This window comes from Chelon labrosus, assembly GCF_963514085.1.
Source record: "Chelon labrosus genome assembly, chromosome: 22".
Classification (NCBI taxonomy): Eukaryota; Metazoa; Chordata; class Actinopteri; order Mugiliformes; family Mugilidae; genus Chelon; species Chelon labrosus.
In genome coordinates this window covers 1,420,638-1,437,120 of record NC_140355.1, presented here as the reverse complement: position 1 = coordinate 1,437,120, position 16,483 = coordinate 1,420,638, and the positions used below count along the sequence as shown (strand labels likewise).

Below are 16,483 nucleotides of genomic sequence, written 5' to 3'. Positions count from 1 at the left end.
CGGCTTGATCGCAAACGACACATCACTAGCACAACGCTCCCATAAGAACCCACGCAAGGTACTCTTAATCCATTTGGATCCATTTGCCAGTAGGTTTGTTCACCAAAAATCCATGCTCATGCAGAAGAAGCTCAAAAATATGTTCAAGTTCACGTTGAAACGTCCATCCCACGACGAGAGTGGAGCTGATTATGACAGCTTTTAAAATGACAAATGTTGTCAAGTATTTCGCATGCTTTGCCCTCCTATTGGCTCGTTCATTCATCCTGGAGAATATACCTGTTTGACATTCACATTTTGGTTGTCACGTCATATCAGGAAGTGCCCGAGCTACAAGTTTGCAAGCATCAGCAGATGCTGACAACATCAGCAGCACAGCAGCCCTGCTGGTTCAAATTTTGAAGGCGGTCAGAGCGGGAATACACAGCGTACGGTGTAGAATAGCAGCAAGAGTAGCAGCAACGCTTAGTGTGGCTTCAGTCGTGGGTGAAGCGCAGGGAGAAGCAGCCTGGACGACCCTCACCAGCGGGGCATGAGGACAGAAGAGGAAAGCAGACAGCAGTCTCATCATGTTTACAAGTTAATAAGTGCTAATAACACCCGTTCCCGGCGAGAATATTTTGCACGTGGAGTGATCCTCAGCGCTAGCCAGACATCTGCACCCTACAGCCTTTCTGCTCCGCTTTCTGCTCCGCTTCCACCGATTCTCTCTCTTGGATAACGCCAGCTTTGAAAAGCCGATTTCCCTTTTCCTCTGCATCGATTGTGCTGCGGCAGACATGGACGATCAGGGCAGGTTGTTGCAGGCTCTCAGCGGCACGACTCTGGCCGGACACTCGGTGCAGGGAACCCTCGGACTGCCGCCTCACATCCACGACAGTATCGATAGAGACGAACGGAAGCAGGACATCGGGAGTATTCTTCATGAGATCATGACCATCGCTGACCAGAGTCTGGATGAAGCGCAGGCAAAGTTCGTCCAGCTATTTACATTTTTATTTTTAGGCTAGGGATGGAAGCAAATAGGCTACTTCAGTTTTACGCAAACAGACAAACTTTTAAAATGAAGTAGGTTTATGCTATATTGTTATGCACTGGTATTTATCCGTCGAGATGTTAAAGCGTTCACTGACTAGCCTATTTATTAGAGTTTTCAGTCAAATAATAAGTAAGCTGCTGTCTGTAAAACCTGTGTCTCTGCGCCAAATCGTGCGTCTTTTGAGGAGGAGGGGTCAGAGCTTATTCGTGCTGGTTTTCATGTTGCTTTAGTTATAAAGCACTTTAGGTGGAAAGCAATCATTCAGCTCGATCGGACCTTCGCAGAGATCTAAACAAATGTGAGGGAGTGCCAGTACATAAACTGATATGTAGTTGTAGTTCCCTTATGATCACTCTGTTATTAAGAAAAATCCCTTCCCTTATTTTAATAATGTTTCCTCAGTATTAATCTTCGCTACTTTACATTTTGATCTCCTAACCAGCCTGTTGTGAGACCATGTGCAGACATCCCAGTGAATATTACATTTGATACTGCGGTCAAGTGATGCCATCTTAACTGTACCTCAGTGTAGCAGGCCATACAAACAAAACAAAACATACATTCTTTTATAATACAAATTAAACTCCCAGTAATTTCCAAAATCCAAGTCACTTTTTTTATCCTCTTTATCTAAGACCTCTGCTGAAATGAAAAATAATAACTTCCTAAACCATCAGATTGATGTTGTGACCTGAAGTCTGTGGGCTGACATATTTGATTGTGAAAGCACGTGTCCTGTGGTCAGACACTGTCAGTTTTTTAATTCATTGAGTTTTAGTTCATTTTACATATGAAAAAGTGCCACACTCCTTTCCGGTCTGCCATGTTGGTCTTGTGACACGCCTGATCACGGCTTATCCTGTCATCATGCAAGTGAAATGTCACAGTTTATGGATAGTCACTGGGCAAAAGTCAGAGTTTTAAACACCAAACTGTGTTGGCTGAGATGTCCATCGTAACAGACACTGAGGGTGAGAGTGTAAACCACTGAGGAAACTTAATAAATAAAATTTAGGCTTCACTTTGGTCTTTGGACCAGTTTCTCCACCCTTGAAAATGATGTATTTACTCCATGTGAATCTGCATCCTTCCCTGAGCTAATATCAGGATGTGAATGAGTCTGTTCTGTCTTACTGAATGGGCATATTCCTTGGTGTGTTTTGGTAGGAAACACGGGCTGAACTGTCACAGGATGAAGCCTGCACTCTTCAGTGTCCTCTGTGAAATCAAAGAGAGAATAGGTAAGTCACAGCTGCATACAGGTAACTTACTAATACAGTGTTTTTCCTCTCATCATTCCGTTTATCACAAACTACTCCAAGCTATTACAGTTTACAGTAAAAGAGACCAGTATAATCCTGTGTGAAAGCCAGTCATTTTCTCCCATCGGTGCAGGTTTGCTGCTACATCTGTTAAACTGTTGCATTTTTATTCTCACTTTTACCTCACTTCATTTGCCAACATAGCTTTTGCCTGCTTGATGCAAAACACCAAACTGTGTTTATGTGTGTTTTGTGTCTATAGCAAACTGGCCGTGTTGTATCACATAGCCTAGGCAATCATTTGCAGCCTTGGTGGTTCCTTTAAGGTTATAATACATCCTTTGTCACGTCTGTAACTGAATCAGCAAGGGGAAACGCATCTGTTGTTCTTATTCACATTAAAAGTAATAGTGTTTAAATGCATTAAAGAAAGTATGCACTATTTAAAACAGCAGCATAATCCAGCCTCCTTTCTTAAATTCCTGTAATTATTTTTGTTTACAGTCTTCATTAAGATAAGATGAAGTTTATTGTCATTGTCTGGTAAAAACAATGAAATGCAGTTTAGTAGCTCTCTAGTTCGGCAGCAATAAACTTTGAACATCAGGCTAAGTTGGAAAAATATCATTTACTGGACCAAACACAAGAAAGGATTACTCTACTGTATTTCATTATAAAATAATAATAATAATAAAAACACCTCTCTGGAATCATGTTTAGGTACAGAATGATAGCAAATTAGCTTTCAAGTGTAGCTCAGACTGTTGCCACATAGAAGTAGTATTATAAAATTTGAAAACCTGAAACCACAGTCTACTTATGCAAAGCAGACAGAATGGATAGAGAGGACCAGTCTGTTGCTTCAAAGAGACATCCATGAGACACCTCTAGGAATGTATGCGTGCAGCCCAAACTTTGTGACTGTGTATGCACTACAGGTGTATGTACTACAAGTGAACCAACTGTGCATGCACCAGGATAGCTTTGATTGGATGTTGTGTGAGGAGATTTGCTATTATCTACATCCTTACAATTCTGATAATGCATACTGCTTTAACTGCTGTTAAATTTGTAACTATTTCTATATTATGAATATATTTTCTGATATGATGCCAGTATCAGCATCACAACTTTTACTGCCGTTTGTCTCACAACTGCTTAGTTCACTGACCAATCAAACAAAACATAACATGACACCTTTTTAACATTATATTAAAAGTGTTCTGGTTTTGTAAAATACAGTAGAACCATACAGAGAAACCACGAGGACAAAGGCATTAAAGATTCTCAAAAGTTCAAGTTATGGGAAGCCCCAAGATACAAGGCTGCAGTATTGCCTCCTTGAACAGCATTCTGTCGGTGAAAAGCAAAAACTACTGACAAAAAAAAAAGCAGACAGGTAGAGTACCTTAGCCCAGTGTGTTTACTGCTGCAGACAGCGTGTGCTGTGAGGCTTTCAGACAGCAGAGGTGCATCATCATCTCCTGGTCTGAAGTAGGACTCTCAGGGTAAGCAGCTCGAATTGGTTGTGAAGTGTTTGCCTAGTAACCATGTAAACAAAAATGGAAAAGCTTCTCTGGGAGAGATGTGAGCGCGAAAACATACACACACACACCAAGCTGCCTGTGTGTGAGAGTGAGCTGTGAGGGGAGGCAGCAAAGCAGCGACTTTGTATTGTACAGCATTTAGACTGTCAACTAAAAGCTCTTGACCTCCACACTGAAAGTAGAACTCTCATCATAGGTTATTTCTGATGGTTTAAATTAAGCTCTCTTGCTCTGATGTGCACTGTTGAGTCATGACTGTAGTCTGTTAGTCTATCGAGAAAAAATAATAGTAAGTTAGTCCTTTTCATCTATTACACAAAATTTTGAAATCCAACTTCCAGAGTAAAAGAAAATCAAAGCTCAAGTCAAGAAAATGCGATGTAGTGATTTTCAGTGTTTCCCAGCAGAAAGTGTCGTAGACCTGCCGAAGCTAATAGTGAAGGAAATGTATTCTCTTTTGAAGAGAAGGTGCATCATCAATGCCTCAACTTCCAATCACTGCTTAGAGTCAGACACGTATTCAGAAGTAAGCATTGATGAGTGAGGCTGATAGCAGCCATGGCAGATAATAAATATAATAAATATGATATAATAATGATAATAATAATATTTATTGTGGGAGTGCTCTCTGCAGGAATACTACTGTTGACTCCAACTACACTACTTTTACATCAGTAAAACCATTCGTTATTAGTCCATGTCAGGTGAGTCATGAGAATATTATGCTAGTAAAGCTCTTGGAACGAAAGAATGAATGACTTAGGAACTGACGACACTGCCAGCAGTGCAAATACTCACATTTCATAGGATCGTAGCATGGGGCATTTGACTGAATTAGTCCTGAGCCCGGGCTACAATCAAAAGAAGTGAAGATAACTAAAAATCATTAGGATGATTTAGAAGCCTTCCAAGTACTGAGGAAGTAAGCAGTTCTGGAGCCCAAAGGAGTATTCTGTCTCAGGGCAATCTAACAGAGAGCTAATGAGACAAATAAATCTGTCTGCATTTTCATTATGTTGAGTGTATGTAAATGGTCGTTAACAAACTGACAAATTGAATATGGTGTTTTCATCATGTTAACCTTAAGACACATCTTGCCTGGTGATTCACTGCCACGGGTTGCTTCTTTGATAATATTAAGTGTCATAATGATCATTATGACTCAGTAGTATGGGGAATTGATTGTGTATACTGAAGATAAAAATCTCCCCCTTAAACAACTGAAGATTCAAATGGCAGTAGAAAAACAATAATAGAAGTAAAATAGAAATGAGGAAAGTTTTTCCCTATTCTGTAGTTTCATTTTACATTTTTCTTAAAACAAAGACTGTATAATGCAATGGTCATGTAGGTTTTGTTCAACTTGGCATGGTTACCCTTTTAATACCCATGTACGTCAGCTGCTTATGTCATGACATTTAGAAGCACAAATGTTAAGAGTTGACAACCTAAAATCCTTCATCAGCGCAATGGGGGACAAAAGTGATCCAGAAATGATAAGAGAACAGGTTTAAGTTAAACTGCATCATACACTGAAGGAGAAACACACACATGATCTTATTTCTAATGTCAAACTTGCACACACTATATAAATGTTGGTAATCTTGAATTAACCCCTTTCCCTCAAGCACACTTTCATCCATGTCCCGGTGCTTATTACTGGACATGAACCTTCATGTGACTGTCAGGATCACACAAAAACAAAAAAAAAAGAACGTGTTTAAACCTGTTTTCTTTTACTTTTTTTGTGGCACTTTTGTGCAGCAGAGAAAATGTCAATATAAGTTTATACTAGTTTGTTTTATAACGTTTCTGCCTCAAGTTCCTCCTGTAGTTTCTGCAGTCCAACACATCTCTCCATGCAGGATCTTAGACAAACTAAAGCACACATTGTCTGCATATGGACACAACAAGAAGCAGGCTGCCATCCATGTAGTTTTTATTCAAGAATGTGGCAGAATGAGCAGGGTTTGTGGGATCGTCTACATCCAGAACCTTAGTGTATCAGTATGTTGTCTAATGTATTTACAAGGTCATGACTAAAATCTCTGAAAGTTGGTAGAAACAGTCTTTATATGTATTTTATCAAGTCTCAGCTAGTCTGCAGGTTTGTTCCAAACTCAGCTCAGCAAACATGATCATATATTTCAACGCCACCTATTGCAGTGTTTGGGGACGATGAGGCTAGTGTGGGAGCCTTCACAGCTAATCCTGTGTCATCAGGACATTTCCAAGGGAGTGTGTGATCCGAATCTGTGACGGAATACGCTACACTTAATGTAACCCTATATATAAAATTCTGTGTTGGTCTATTAGCATTTGGTTGCAATTGACCTTGCACAGTAGTTGCTACAGAGCCAATGAATTGCTCATTGCTCATGCCGTGTTTCAATCTTCGTATTGAATGTTAAGCTAAGCTTGCATACAGACTTTGTTTCACTCTGCAATTCTAAATTTTCACTGGAAGTGGAAGTAGCTTTACAAAGTGTATAATATGCAGACAGCATAGCAAGCAAAGAGCTGAGGAAAACACATGCGTCTTATTGGACACACAAATCTCAGGTTTTCACGGGCTGTATTTAAATTTCATTCATCAAAAATAAGTGTTCCACAGAACCTCAGTGATGCTTTCAATATTTCACATCAGGTATCCTGTGAAACAATAGTTGCTGTTAGTGTCTGGGATACCTTACATTGATAGGAGTGATAAAGGTGTTTCTGTGTGCTCACCTGAAACCATTTCCTGTCTGTATATCACATTAACATGCTTCTTCTGAAACCACAAGGTGTCGATTTCCTGTTTCCTTCTCACTAAATATTTGTTGTCTATATACATATCATGAGTTTTGTAAAACATTTTTGAGTAACATATCTAAATGAAAACACTTTTGTCAATAGCATACAGAGCATATTTCCACCAATATATCAGATATTTTTATACCTATTTGTAGTTATTACAACGTTATGACATATTAATGGTAGATGGATTTATTAAACTATAAATCCAAAAAGCATTTGGTTTAAATTAGGGCAGGATAAAGGGAAAAAATGTAGTAAAATGAATTTAGAGATTTATTAAGTAACGTTTAAGTAATTGGGTTAGAATGATGAAATCTAAAAATTTGTAACTGCTTAACATCTACTGTCTGATTGGGACATAAAAGACCGCTGCTTGTAGCTCATGTTAAAGAACAAATTTTGACGTAGAAATTGAACTTCAGTAAGACATGTAGAGGCCCACAGATGCATTGTGGGCAGACAGACAGTCAGCTGAGACAAAATGAAACAGTTACGCCTCCAGTTCATCAAGGCAAGACAACAAAAGATGTGGTCGAGATGGAAAGCCATTCTATTCAGCCTTACTGACCAAAATGACTGAAGTGTTGAAAGGAGTCTGTCACTGTCTCCACCCACCAGGTCTACTGAGCTCCAGTGCACATTGTGTCAGTGACAGTACATCAATGTCAGGGCACAAACAGACCAGCCAAGCACATCAGCATCCCGAGGTACGCACCTAGGTGGTTAGTTACGTCAGAGATGGCTTAAGGTGCTTTTAGAGCACTGCGGGACCTACACTCCCTGTGTGAGCCATTTATACTCGTGCACTTGTCAGTCTGGCTTGCTCTGTAACAACGCCACCCAAGCTCTAGTTGGTGCTGTGTCTTTTTTGCCAGTTAGGTTAATTTTTGTTTCTACTTCCTGCTTCACTTTCAGCAATGGTTGCTGAGCAAACAGAAAACTTACAAAAATATAAATGACAACGCCACTACTGCTAAACACCAGTCAATTGATTTACTAATTCGTTTTATCTGGCTTCATAGATAAGTGTAGCCAGGTGTCATATGCATAGCAATGGGAATTTGTGCAGTTTCTTAAAAATATTGCTTAAGGAAAGCATGTATAATGTGAAAAGTATCAGTTCTAGTACAGAGCTCTAATCTCAATCTGTCTCCCGCAACCTTAGACCTAACAGAAGCATGTTAATGAGTCAGTGATTTTAAACATCAGCTGAGTCACCTCATTAAATCAAGGATTCAAGGATTCAAGGAGTTTTTATTGTCATTACACACATGTTGGTACATGAGGTGGAACAAAATTAGTTACCCTGGTCCCGGTGCAAGCCAAGCAGAATGTGGTTGGTTGTCGGGGGGCAGGGGCTACAGGGGTCCTCCAGCGTTCAACAGTCTCACAGCCTCCGGGAAGAAGCTGTTCCTCAGTCTGGTAGTCCTGCTCTTGATGCTCTGCAGCCTCCTGTCTGAGGGGAAAGGGGCAAACAGTGTGTGTGTGGGGTGGGTGGTGTCTCTCATGATGTAGGTGGCCCTTTTCCTGCATCTGGAGGTGTAGATATCCGTGGTGATGGATAGACTGCGTCCCACAGTCTTCTGTGCAGCTTTCACCACCCTCTACAGAGCCTCCTTCTCTGCCGCAGAGCAGCTGCCATGCCACACAGTGATGCAGGCGCACAGGACGCTCTCCACCATCTGTAGAAGGATGTCAGGACTGAGCTCCCAAGTCTGGCGCGCCTCAACCTCCTGAAAAAATTAGAGGCGCTGGTGTGCCTTCCTTATCAGGCAGGAAGTGTTGGTGCTCCAGGTGAGGTCGTCAGAGATATGGACGCCCAGGTATCTGTAGCTGGAGATCACTTCCAGCGCTGTCACTCCGATGTGCAGGGGAGGGGGGAGGTGTCTGCCCCTTCTGAAGTCCACGATCATCTCCTTGGTTTTCTTCAGTGTGGTGCAGAGTTTGTTTTCTCTGCACCAATCCTCCAGGTGTTCCACCTCCTTCCTGTAGTCAGACTCGTCGTTGTTAGCGATGCGTCCAGTCAATAAAAAGCTTTCATTTACACTGAAATACCTCAGTCGATCAGTTAAACAAATGAGATATTGATATACACAATGAGAACTTTTGAGCATGGGGATCCTTAACTAGAGAGATACTGAGAGGGGGTTGAGACACCCAGTAATTGCTAGAGAAACTTCTGAGGTTCTGTCAGTGAGCATGATACATTAGGGATCTGCTTGGAAATTTTATAACCATGTAAGTCAGTAATCTGGTTGAATTATAATTAAAATGCTGATTTCTGAAATTACTTTGAAGGACACAGACTACCTGATCAAGAAAAGAGATTTGGTTGATCTCACACAAGTCAAATCTTATGATCTTACGATTTATATGTATCTTAAAGCAAACAGCCTCTGTGGTAAGATTCTGCAGAGATGAGATGAACCTTTACAGAAGAATAGTCGTGTGTTCACAGAGGATTGCACACAAATAGTACCAGTGTTCATCTCATCATTTTATGTCTTTGCTAGTTATTATTTTACATGTAAGGTTTGCTTCAAGTTCAGTTTGTCCACATTAAGTCACAGGTGTATTGAGGCAGTGTCCACCCCTCTGGATTCATTGTAGAAATGCCTGAGTTAGTTGGGCCATAAATGTTGGTATTTCTTGTGTCACAAGGCTAGAAAGAATGATATAGAGGTGAAACACCAGTTGTGCAGTCCTCTTTCCCTTTCTCTAGTCGCCACAGAAATAGAAAATCAAATGAACGAAGAGCGGATAATTGTTTTATCAATATTCCCCTGTGCATCCTTTGCAAGGTTCAGCGCGGCATGAGCACAAAGCAGGGAGCCTGACAAGCATAAATTATGAACTTCTTGTTTTTCATGAATCAGAGCAGACAATGAAAACTGAGCAACACGTTGCAACAAGAGGACATTTGCTCATTACGGGAGGTATCTAAACCTATGTTCTACACAATGTCTCATTACATATGTAACGCGTTTCTTCCAAGATGCAAAGGACGGATTTTGGGTAGCTCATATGTCTTTAGAGGTTCAGCGCTTAACAATGAAAGGAATGGAAGACCTTAAAAACTTTTATTAAAACCCTGCAGTGTTTTTAGATTTTTGAGCAGATGGTCCAGAATTCTAATCTTCTGGAAAGTCATCTTGAAAAATTCTTAACAGTAATCGAAAGAATCTTTTCTGATTTTTGTTTGCATCAGATGAAAGCAGGAACAGCACCAGACTGCGAGGAAAATGTCCGTGTAGTAGCCACTGTTGGTTTTGCAGGTTCATCTGAACCATTTTAGTGGGTCCATTAGACTCAGTAACATTTGAAAAACAATAACCACAGGCTTGTGCCTCTTCCGTTTTAACGTGATGGATTGAAGGCTAAGAGCTGTGTGGTGAGTTGGCGCTCTAACCAATATCCTCCAGAGAGGACTTTCCTCAGTAACGGGTTAGTGCAATTTATGGTAACTATGTTCTGGTGTTCATGTATGATTGTTAATGTAGTGGAGGCCTGACATTGTACAGTCAATTTCCGAATGCTGCAGTTTATTGGTTTTCTAAACTAGTCAGCTAAGTGCTAGGCTAACTAAACTACAGTATGTGCTCCTCTCTGGCCTGCTACTACTACAACCATCTCTGAAACCATTTATTTCCTATGGTGGTGGAGCTGTGGATAGTGGATAGTTAGACAAGCAACCTTCAGACCTACAGTAGATCACTGGTTTGAATCCCCTCTATGTCTATGTCCAACAGAGCTTTTGTTCAACACTGTGTGTCTACACTGAAAGCTGCCACTAGGATTTGAATGATGATTTTGAATATTTCTCATTTGCTGCTTGACTTAGTCTGTTTAATACAACTTTAGTCAAACTGTACAGTACATTTCCCTTTTAACTTGGCAATGTCTTTGTTTGCAGCTGTTAGGAATCAACCTGTTGACTTTGTGTTATCCAAATCATTTAAACGTTAACGGTGGTTTAAAGGTTAAAGGTTTTTGTACAGAGAGAGACAAATAGACAAAGCAAAAGAAAAATAAGAAAAAGTCTTCATCAATTTTACAACACGATGCAAGACGATGCAAGTAGCACAAACAGCAACAAAAACATTTCAAGGTCGATCTTTAGAAGCCATGAAAACTCTCAGAATAAAGGCTCAAATATTAATAATGCTGCCAATCTGCACATGAATTATGTATGTCGTCAGATTATTTGAATTGGTTTATAAGCTAAAGGCTCATGAAGAATCATGCCATGGGGAGGTTAAAAAAACAAAACAAACAAAGATGTTTGCAATCCATACAATTTATGGTATTTTAAGTTTGCTTTTAAAACCAGAAGTAGAAGACGGCGTTTCTTCTACTTCCTCACCGACAAAAACTTCCAGTTTTACATGGATCAAATAAAGCCTGTTTTCTTTTTCCATTCCTTCTTTTTTCTTTCATATAGTACAGGATGAAGGATACATTTACTTGTTTAGCATTTATTGGTTTTGTTTTTTTAAATCGAAAACCAAACAACCTATTAGTTATTTATTTTTTATTTTCTAAAACCAAATTTGAAATAACAAAAAGCACATGAACCATTTTCTTATTTTGCTGGTGTTTTCTTGAGTTGCAGCGCACTGAGCTCTCTCGACCGTCGTACTTCTCCCTTATATCTATGCCTGCTGTAATTTTGTCTCTTCATTATGAATTTATAACACCAGTGACCTTTTCAGCAACACTAACGGATTTGTCTTGCAAAAAAATCAGCTATTTGCATCTCTACATCTTACGCCTAATTTCCCAATACGTGTCTTAGTTTTCAGTCTGGCTAGAACGATTGCTTACTTCCTCATTTATTTCCAGGGAACAAACTCTGCCGACCTGTAATCATTGTGTCGCACTGTATTACACAGTGTGCCTGTGGAACAATTACACGGCTGATTTTCTCATGCAGACAGGCTAATGCAGGATATCAGCTGGCTTGACAAACAAGAGCATTTACATCGGCGCAGCAGGGGATATTTAGGCGACTAAAACATGTCTGTGTACTGGAATGAAATACTCTATACTTTGTTTCCGCTTCACTCGACGCAGCGTAGAAATCATCTACCTCCCGCGCTCTTTCTTTCACTATATAATTCCCCCACTTCTCCCTCTTACCCCCCGCCCCCCATGTCATTGCACTGGTGGCGAAGTCAGCATCAAGTGGCACAGTGTCAAGATTAAATTATACTTGGAAATGGGTTCTCCCGTGATTTAGAGGGCGGGTGGCTTTGTATTATTATTTTTGTTGCTGTTGTGCCAATAATAGGCTTGTTTGTAAAAAAAGGTTGCATTTCAATCATCCATTATCATTTCTCTATTTATTGATAATATACAATAGTAACACACTACTCTCCTGCTGCTTTTTCCTTAACATTCTGCTTTGTCTCACCAGCCATTGCATACACCTCAGCTCCCCCATCACTGCCTGTAATATACACACCCTGGAGTACTGCAGGCGCTGCACTTAATCAAGGCCTGCGTATGTGTGGGTATATGTGCGCCTAGAGTTATGTATTCTTATGTTCTGAGAGTGCTGGCAGCGGATGAATACTAGCTTTTTATTAATGGCACTCCCCGTCTGTTGATAAAATGTATGCATTACAGCAACAAGCCACCGGACATAATTCATCTCAAGTAACACAGCTAGTTTAACATAGTGAGCTTTAACACAGAAGTTCCACGGGGCCTCGTGTTGTACAAGCCAACGCAGCACAAGAGCAGACGAAATAGGAGGCTCCCTTAACATGCGTGGGGCCTGATCATGGTAGTGGTGGTCAGACAGTTTGCTGGTCCAAAAAATGCAATTGTATATAAATGTCCTGCCACCATGGTATTTTCTTTTTTAATGTTCATTTATTCATTCCCCTGAAAGCATTGTAAATGTACAAACATAGTTAATTTAATAGACAGCTCTTTTCGTTGTAGTTCAATTCAATAGGCCTAGGCAGTAGGGGGACGATACACCAAGCTCCTATCCTCTCATTTCTTTTCTCTGGCACTGAGCTCCTGACATCTTATTTTTTATGTAATTTCTTCTCTATTACTAGTCATGCAGTTCTGTGCTACTATTATATAGCATGTAGTATAGCATGCTATACAGTAGTGTCAGGTTTCACTTATACGCTGGCTGTAATTTTCTTCATTGTACAGCAATTTTTCACTTTGTCTCTCCATTGTGCTATTCTGGGGGTCTGGGGTCGAAGCCAGTAGACCTTTATCATTTTCCTTGGTATTACGAGCTGGACTTTCAGCAAATACTTTAAATCAGTTTAAGTATAAGCCATATTTAGAATATTACCACAGTCTTACATTGCCATTAGACAGCTTTTTCAGACAGGTGCTCAGTGCATCATCACCCAGCAGCCTAGGCCTATATCATTATAACTAAGAGATGGTTCAGTCTCACTTGACCCAGCCTTAACTATAAGCTTCTACAAAAACGAAAGTCTTAAGTCTAACCGTAAAAGTAGAGAGGGTGTCTGCCTCCTGGACCCAAACTGGGAGCTGGCTCCACTGGACAGGGGCCTGATAGCTGAAGGCAATTTATGAGCTAACTGGAAGGGGAAAAAAAGATTTTTCATGTGAATTTAATAACTCAGTTGGGGTGAGTGAATGAAATGCCTTTTATCTGTAAACTCACCAGGACCAAAAATAAAAACTGTACAGATGATAGACATCACAGAAGGTCACTCTGTGGTAGTTTAGGACTTTTAGCAAATACTTTAAATCCCTTAAGTTCATCGACACTGTTGATCCTGTGCATGACATTTTATAACTACAATAACATGTGGTAACGTGTTTTCACTGGCACTGCCTACTACAATATGTTGTTACCGAATGATTCGAGCTGACTCAACTAGTGTCTAGTGTCGCAGTGAAGATACCGATATGTGAAATTCAAAGATTCAAAGTACAATTCAAAGACTGTGCAGTAGGCATTAACACTAGCAGTGCCTCTAAAATTCTCATATTTATTACTGTAGCTAGTACGGTAGTGGCCTTGATGTGAGGGTTTACCGGGGTGGAAGAGGCTGTTATTGATGAGAGTAGTTTTTCATTGAACCATATTGCAGATTATATGTCAGGATTTCTCTGCATCTCTTTCGTCAAATGACCTGAGCTGAGTTCTACTATCTTGGAACCCTGAAGTAACCCTCACTCTTTTGCCGTCATGCCTATTGCCGCTCTGCTGCTACTGTTCCTACAGCATCCCAAAGCCCCTCCTCCACCCAGCATCCACCTCTCAGATCACGATCTCCTTAGTATTTCTGTTGGTGCTCCCCACTCCCTGTGCTGAGCTGAGCTGACAACATTAATATGAACACTTTACATGTATTAAATTAACATAATAATCCATACCACATGTGTTGGTTGACTTCTTTTGTGACTCTGGCTCTGATCGCCTCATTGGAGAAGTGCAGTGTTGTCACCTCTGTCATAAAAAGGATTTTGATTTGTGTGGTATGCACGCACTACGACCTGTTCAGAGTCTGAATTTTAGACTTAAAAGCTGCAGTCTGCAGTGACAAAAGCCCGCAGTCTTTTCAAAGTATCTGTAGCAGCTCTCTTAAATGTCCTACACATGAGAGAAAAGGGAAGATTGATTGTGTTTTGCGCTACTGAAAGGCACTTACACACCTCTGTATTCTGCTCATTTTCTGCTGCCATGTGTGGAATAGTCCTGTCCATTTCAATGAGGCACTCAGGACACAGAGACAAACAGCTGCCCTTTCTGCACACCAACCACAATTTATTGAATGAGACAAGCCATACACCACCTGCCACACTAACTATATCTGTGTTAGTGCATGCGTGCGTGCGTGTGTGTTTAGAATCTACAGAATAATCGGAGTCAGAAAAACGTACTTATTAATTTTGGAGTGGATGATTTCTCTCAGTTACCAGGTTTGGGGAAGGAGGGATGTTAAATACGAGCCATGTGGAAACTGTGTCTCTTTTGTATAAGCAATCATTCTGCTCTCTGACTGACTGTTGCATTCTGTATTTAGTAACATTTTGGCTGTGACAGTTTAGTAAGAGGTAAGCCATAGTTATACGGGCCACCAATAAAGCGTGCCAGTTCATTTTGGTCATTAACCTTAATGCATATTAAGCCTACCCAGGTATTTCTAGCTTATAGTTTAAGATGGAAAAGAATCTCTATACTGGTCACAGTTAACAGACAAGTTAGCTGCAGTTGGTCGCTCAAATTTAGGGGACAGACGCTCAAATCAATTCTCCCTTCTACCTCACTCCCTTCACTGAGTGGTCACCTGGGGTATTTAGACATCAGCCTCGTCATAGCTTAAAAAAGCATCAACTAAGAATGACTCTTTGAACAGTTTTAAATTTCACATTTTAACCAAGGTCATATTTGCTGCGAGTAACAAGTATGCAGGGTGTGGTATTACAGGATTTCCTTTGGCTTGTATTGTGACAGTTTTTTTAACTGGGGGTGTTGGAAAACCAAACGTATCACAGGACAAATCTTAGAAGTTGTGAAAGGATAAGGCTGGTGCTATTCTATCATTGTCAACTAATGCCATGTGCAGATCCAAACCGATACTCTCTTATTCAGACTACCCTACTCTACCCTGCTGTGGGTGTGGGTCAGTCTTTATTTATAAAGCACTTTAAAAGCAACACAGTTGACCAAAGTGCTGTACACAGACATGAGAATATATAAAACACATAGAAGAATTAGAAAAAGATTAAAATCATAAAACCAATCAAACAATATAAACAATAAGAACCAGCATCTCAAACTTAGTTAAAAGAGAGGATTTAAAAAGAGGAAGTGAGTCGGCCTGCCTGATGTGCAAAGGCAGGTCGTTCTACAGTTTGGGGGCAGCGAATGAAAAGGCGCGGTCACCTCTCAACTTCCTCTTTGTCTTAGGGACAACCAGCAATGGCTGATCTGTCAACCTGAGAGAGTTTTTTTTTTTTTTTAAGTCTCAATATTAGCCAAAAACAGCCTCTGATTGTAGTCTTGAAACAGTAGGAAATAGTGAACATGTAGGGGACAACATGTGGTGCGATTGTGGGTATTTGGAGAAACCTGACAATGAATGTGATATTCAGACAAAATAAACTGCAGTGTGTGTTCGTGGCATAGACTGTATATAAATATGGACAATGTGTTCCCACTTCCTTGCGTTGGCCAAACTGGTGCTATTTTCCTGGGGATGGTGCCATCTCGCAAGTTTGGAGCCAGAGTCTGTGTATGGTCCGAGAGTGGAACCACGCAGAGCCGCATTACAAAGAAATGTTGGATTATACACTGTACTTATTATTTTTTTTTTTTTTTCCAACTGTCACAGTCCTACAGACCTGCCTCACGGAGCAGAGAGCATAGCATCTTGTAGTCATCATGATGTCATATCCTGTTTCTATAGCATCAAATAACAAACTAAAACGAAACTTTTCAGAAAAATGGACACTTGAGTATTCATCAGTGTTATATTACCTAAAATGAATTTTATTATTATTTTTAGACCATGTCCATCAGGTTACGCTGTTCATTCAGCAAACACAGTTTGCCAATCTCCTCTCAGGAGAGATTAGCAGTCACATTGGGAATATTAGCATCTGGGAGCGACCGCTAGCAGTTTCACTGTGCTGCATTAACCACTCCCACTTCCAATTTCTGACCAATCACAGAATAGTTGCAGACACTACACAGGAAAGACATTCTACCCGGTTGATGTGTCGAGAACAAGCTGCAAGAACTCCCAAACGAGGGAACAAAATTACGTCACATCAGTATGTAACAGCCTCTAGTTTGGCCCAAGTCTCATCCACTAACATGGAGG

General features: G+C 40.5%; 1 protein-coding gene across 1 annotated transcript in view; it reads left to right on the top strand.

The window, feature by feature from the left end:
• Positions 1–285: 285 nt before the first annotated feature.
• The window catches only part of LOC311507488 (pre-B-cell leukemia transcription factor 1-like), a gene marked incomplete at its 3' end in the record, with an annotated part of 33,255 nt that continues 17,057 nt past the window's right edge, over positions 286–16,483 (top strand). Inside the window, exons 1-2 of the mRNA XM_084571839.1 lie at positions 286–973; positions 2,207–2,280. Coding sequence (XP_084427965.1) covers positions 780–973; positions 2,207–2,280 — 268 coding nt within the window. The 5' untranslated portion in view covers positions 286–779. The remainder of the gene's footprint in view (positions 974–2,206; positions 2,281–16,483) is intronic.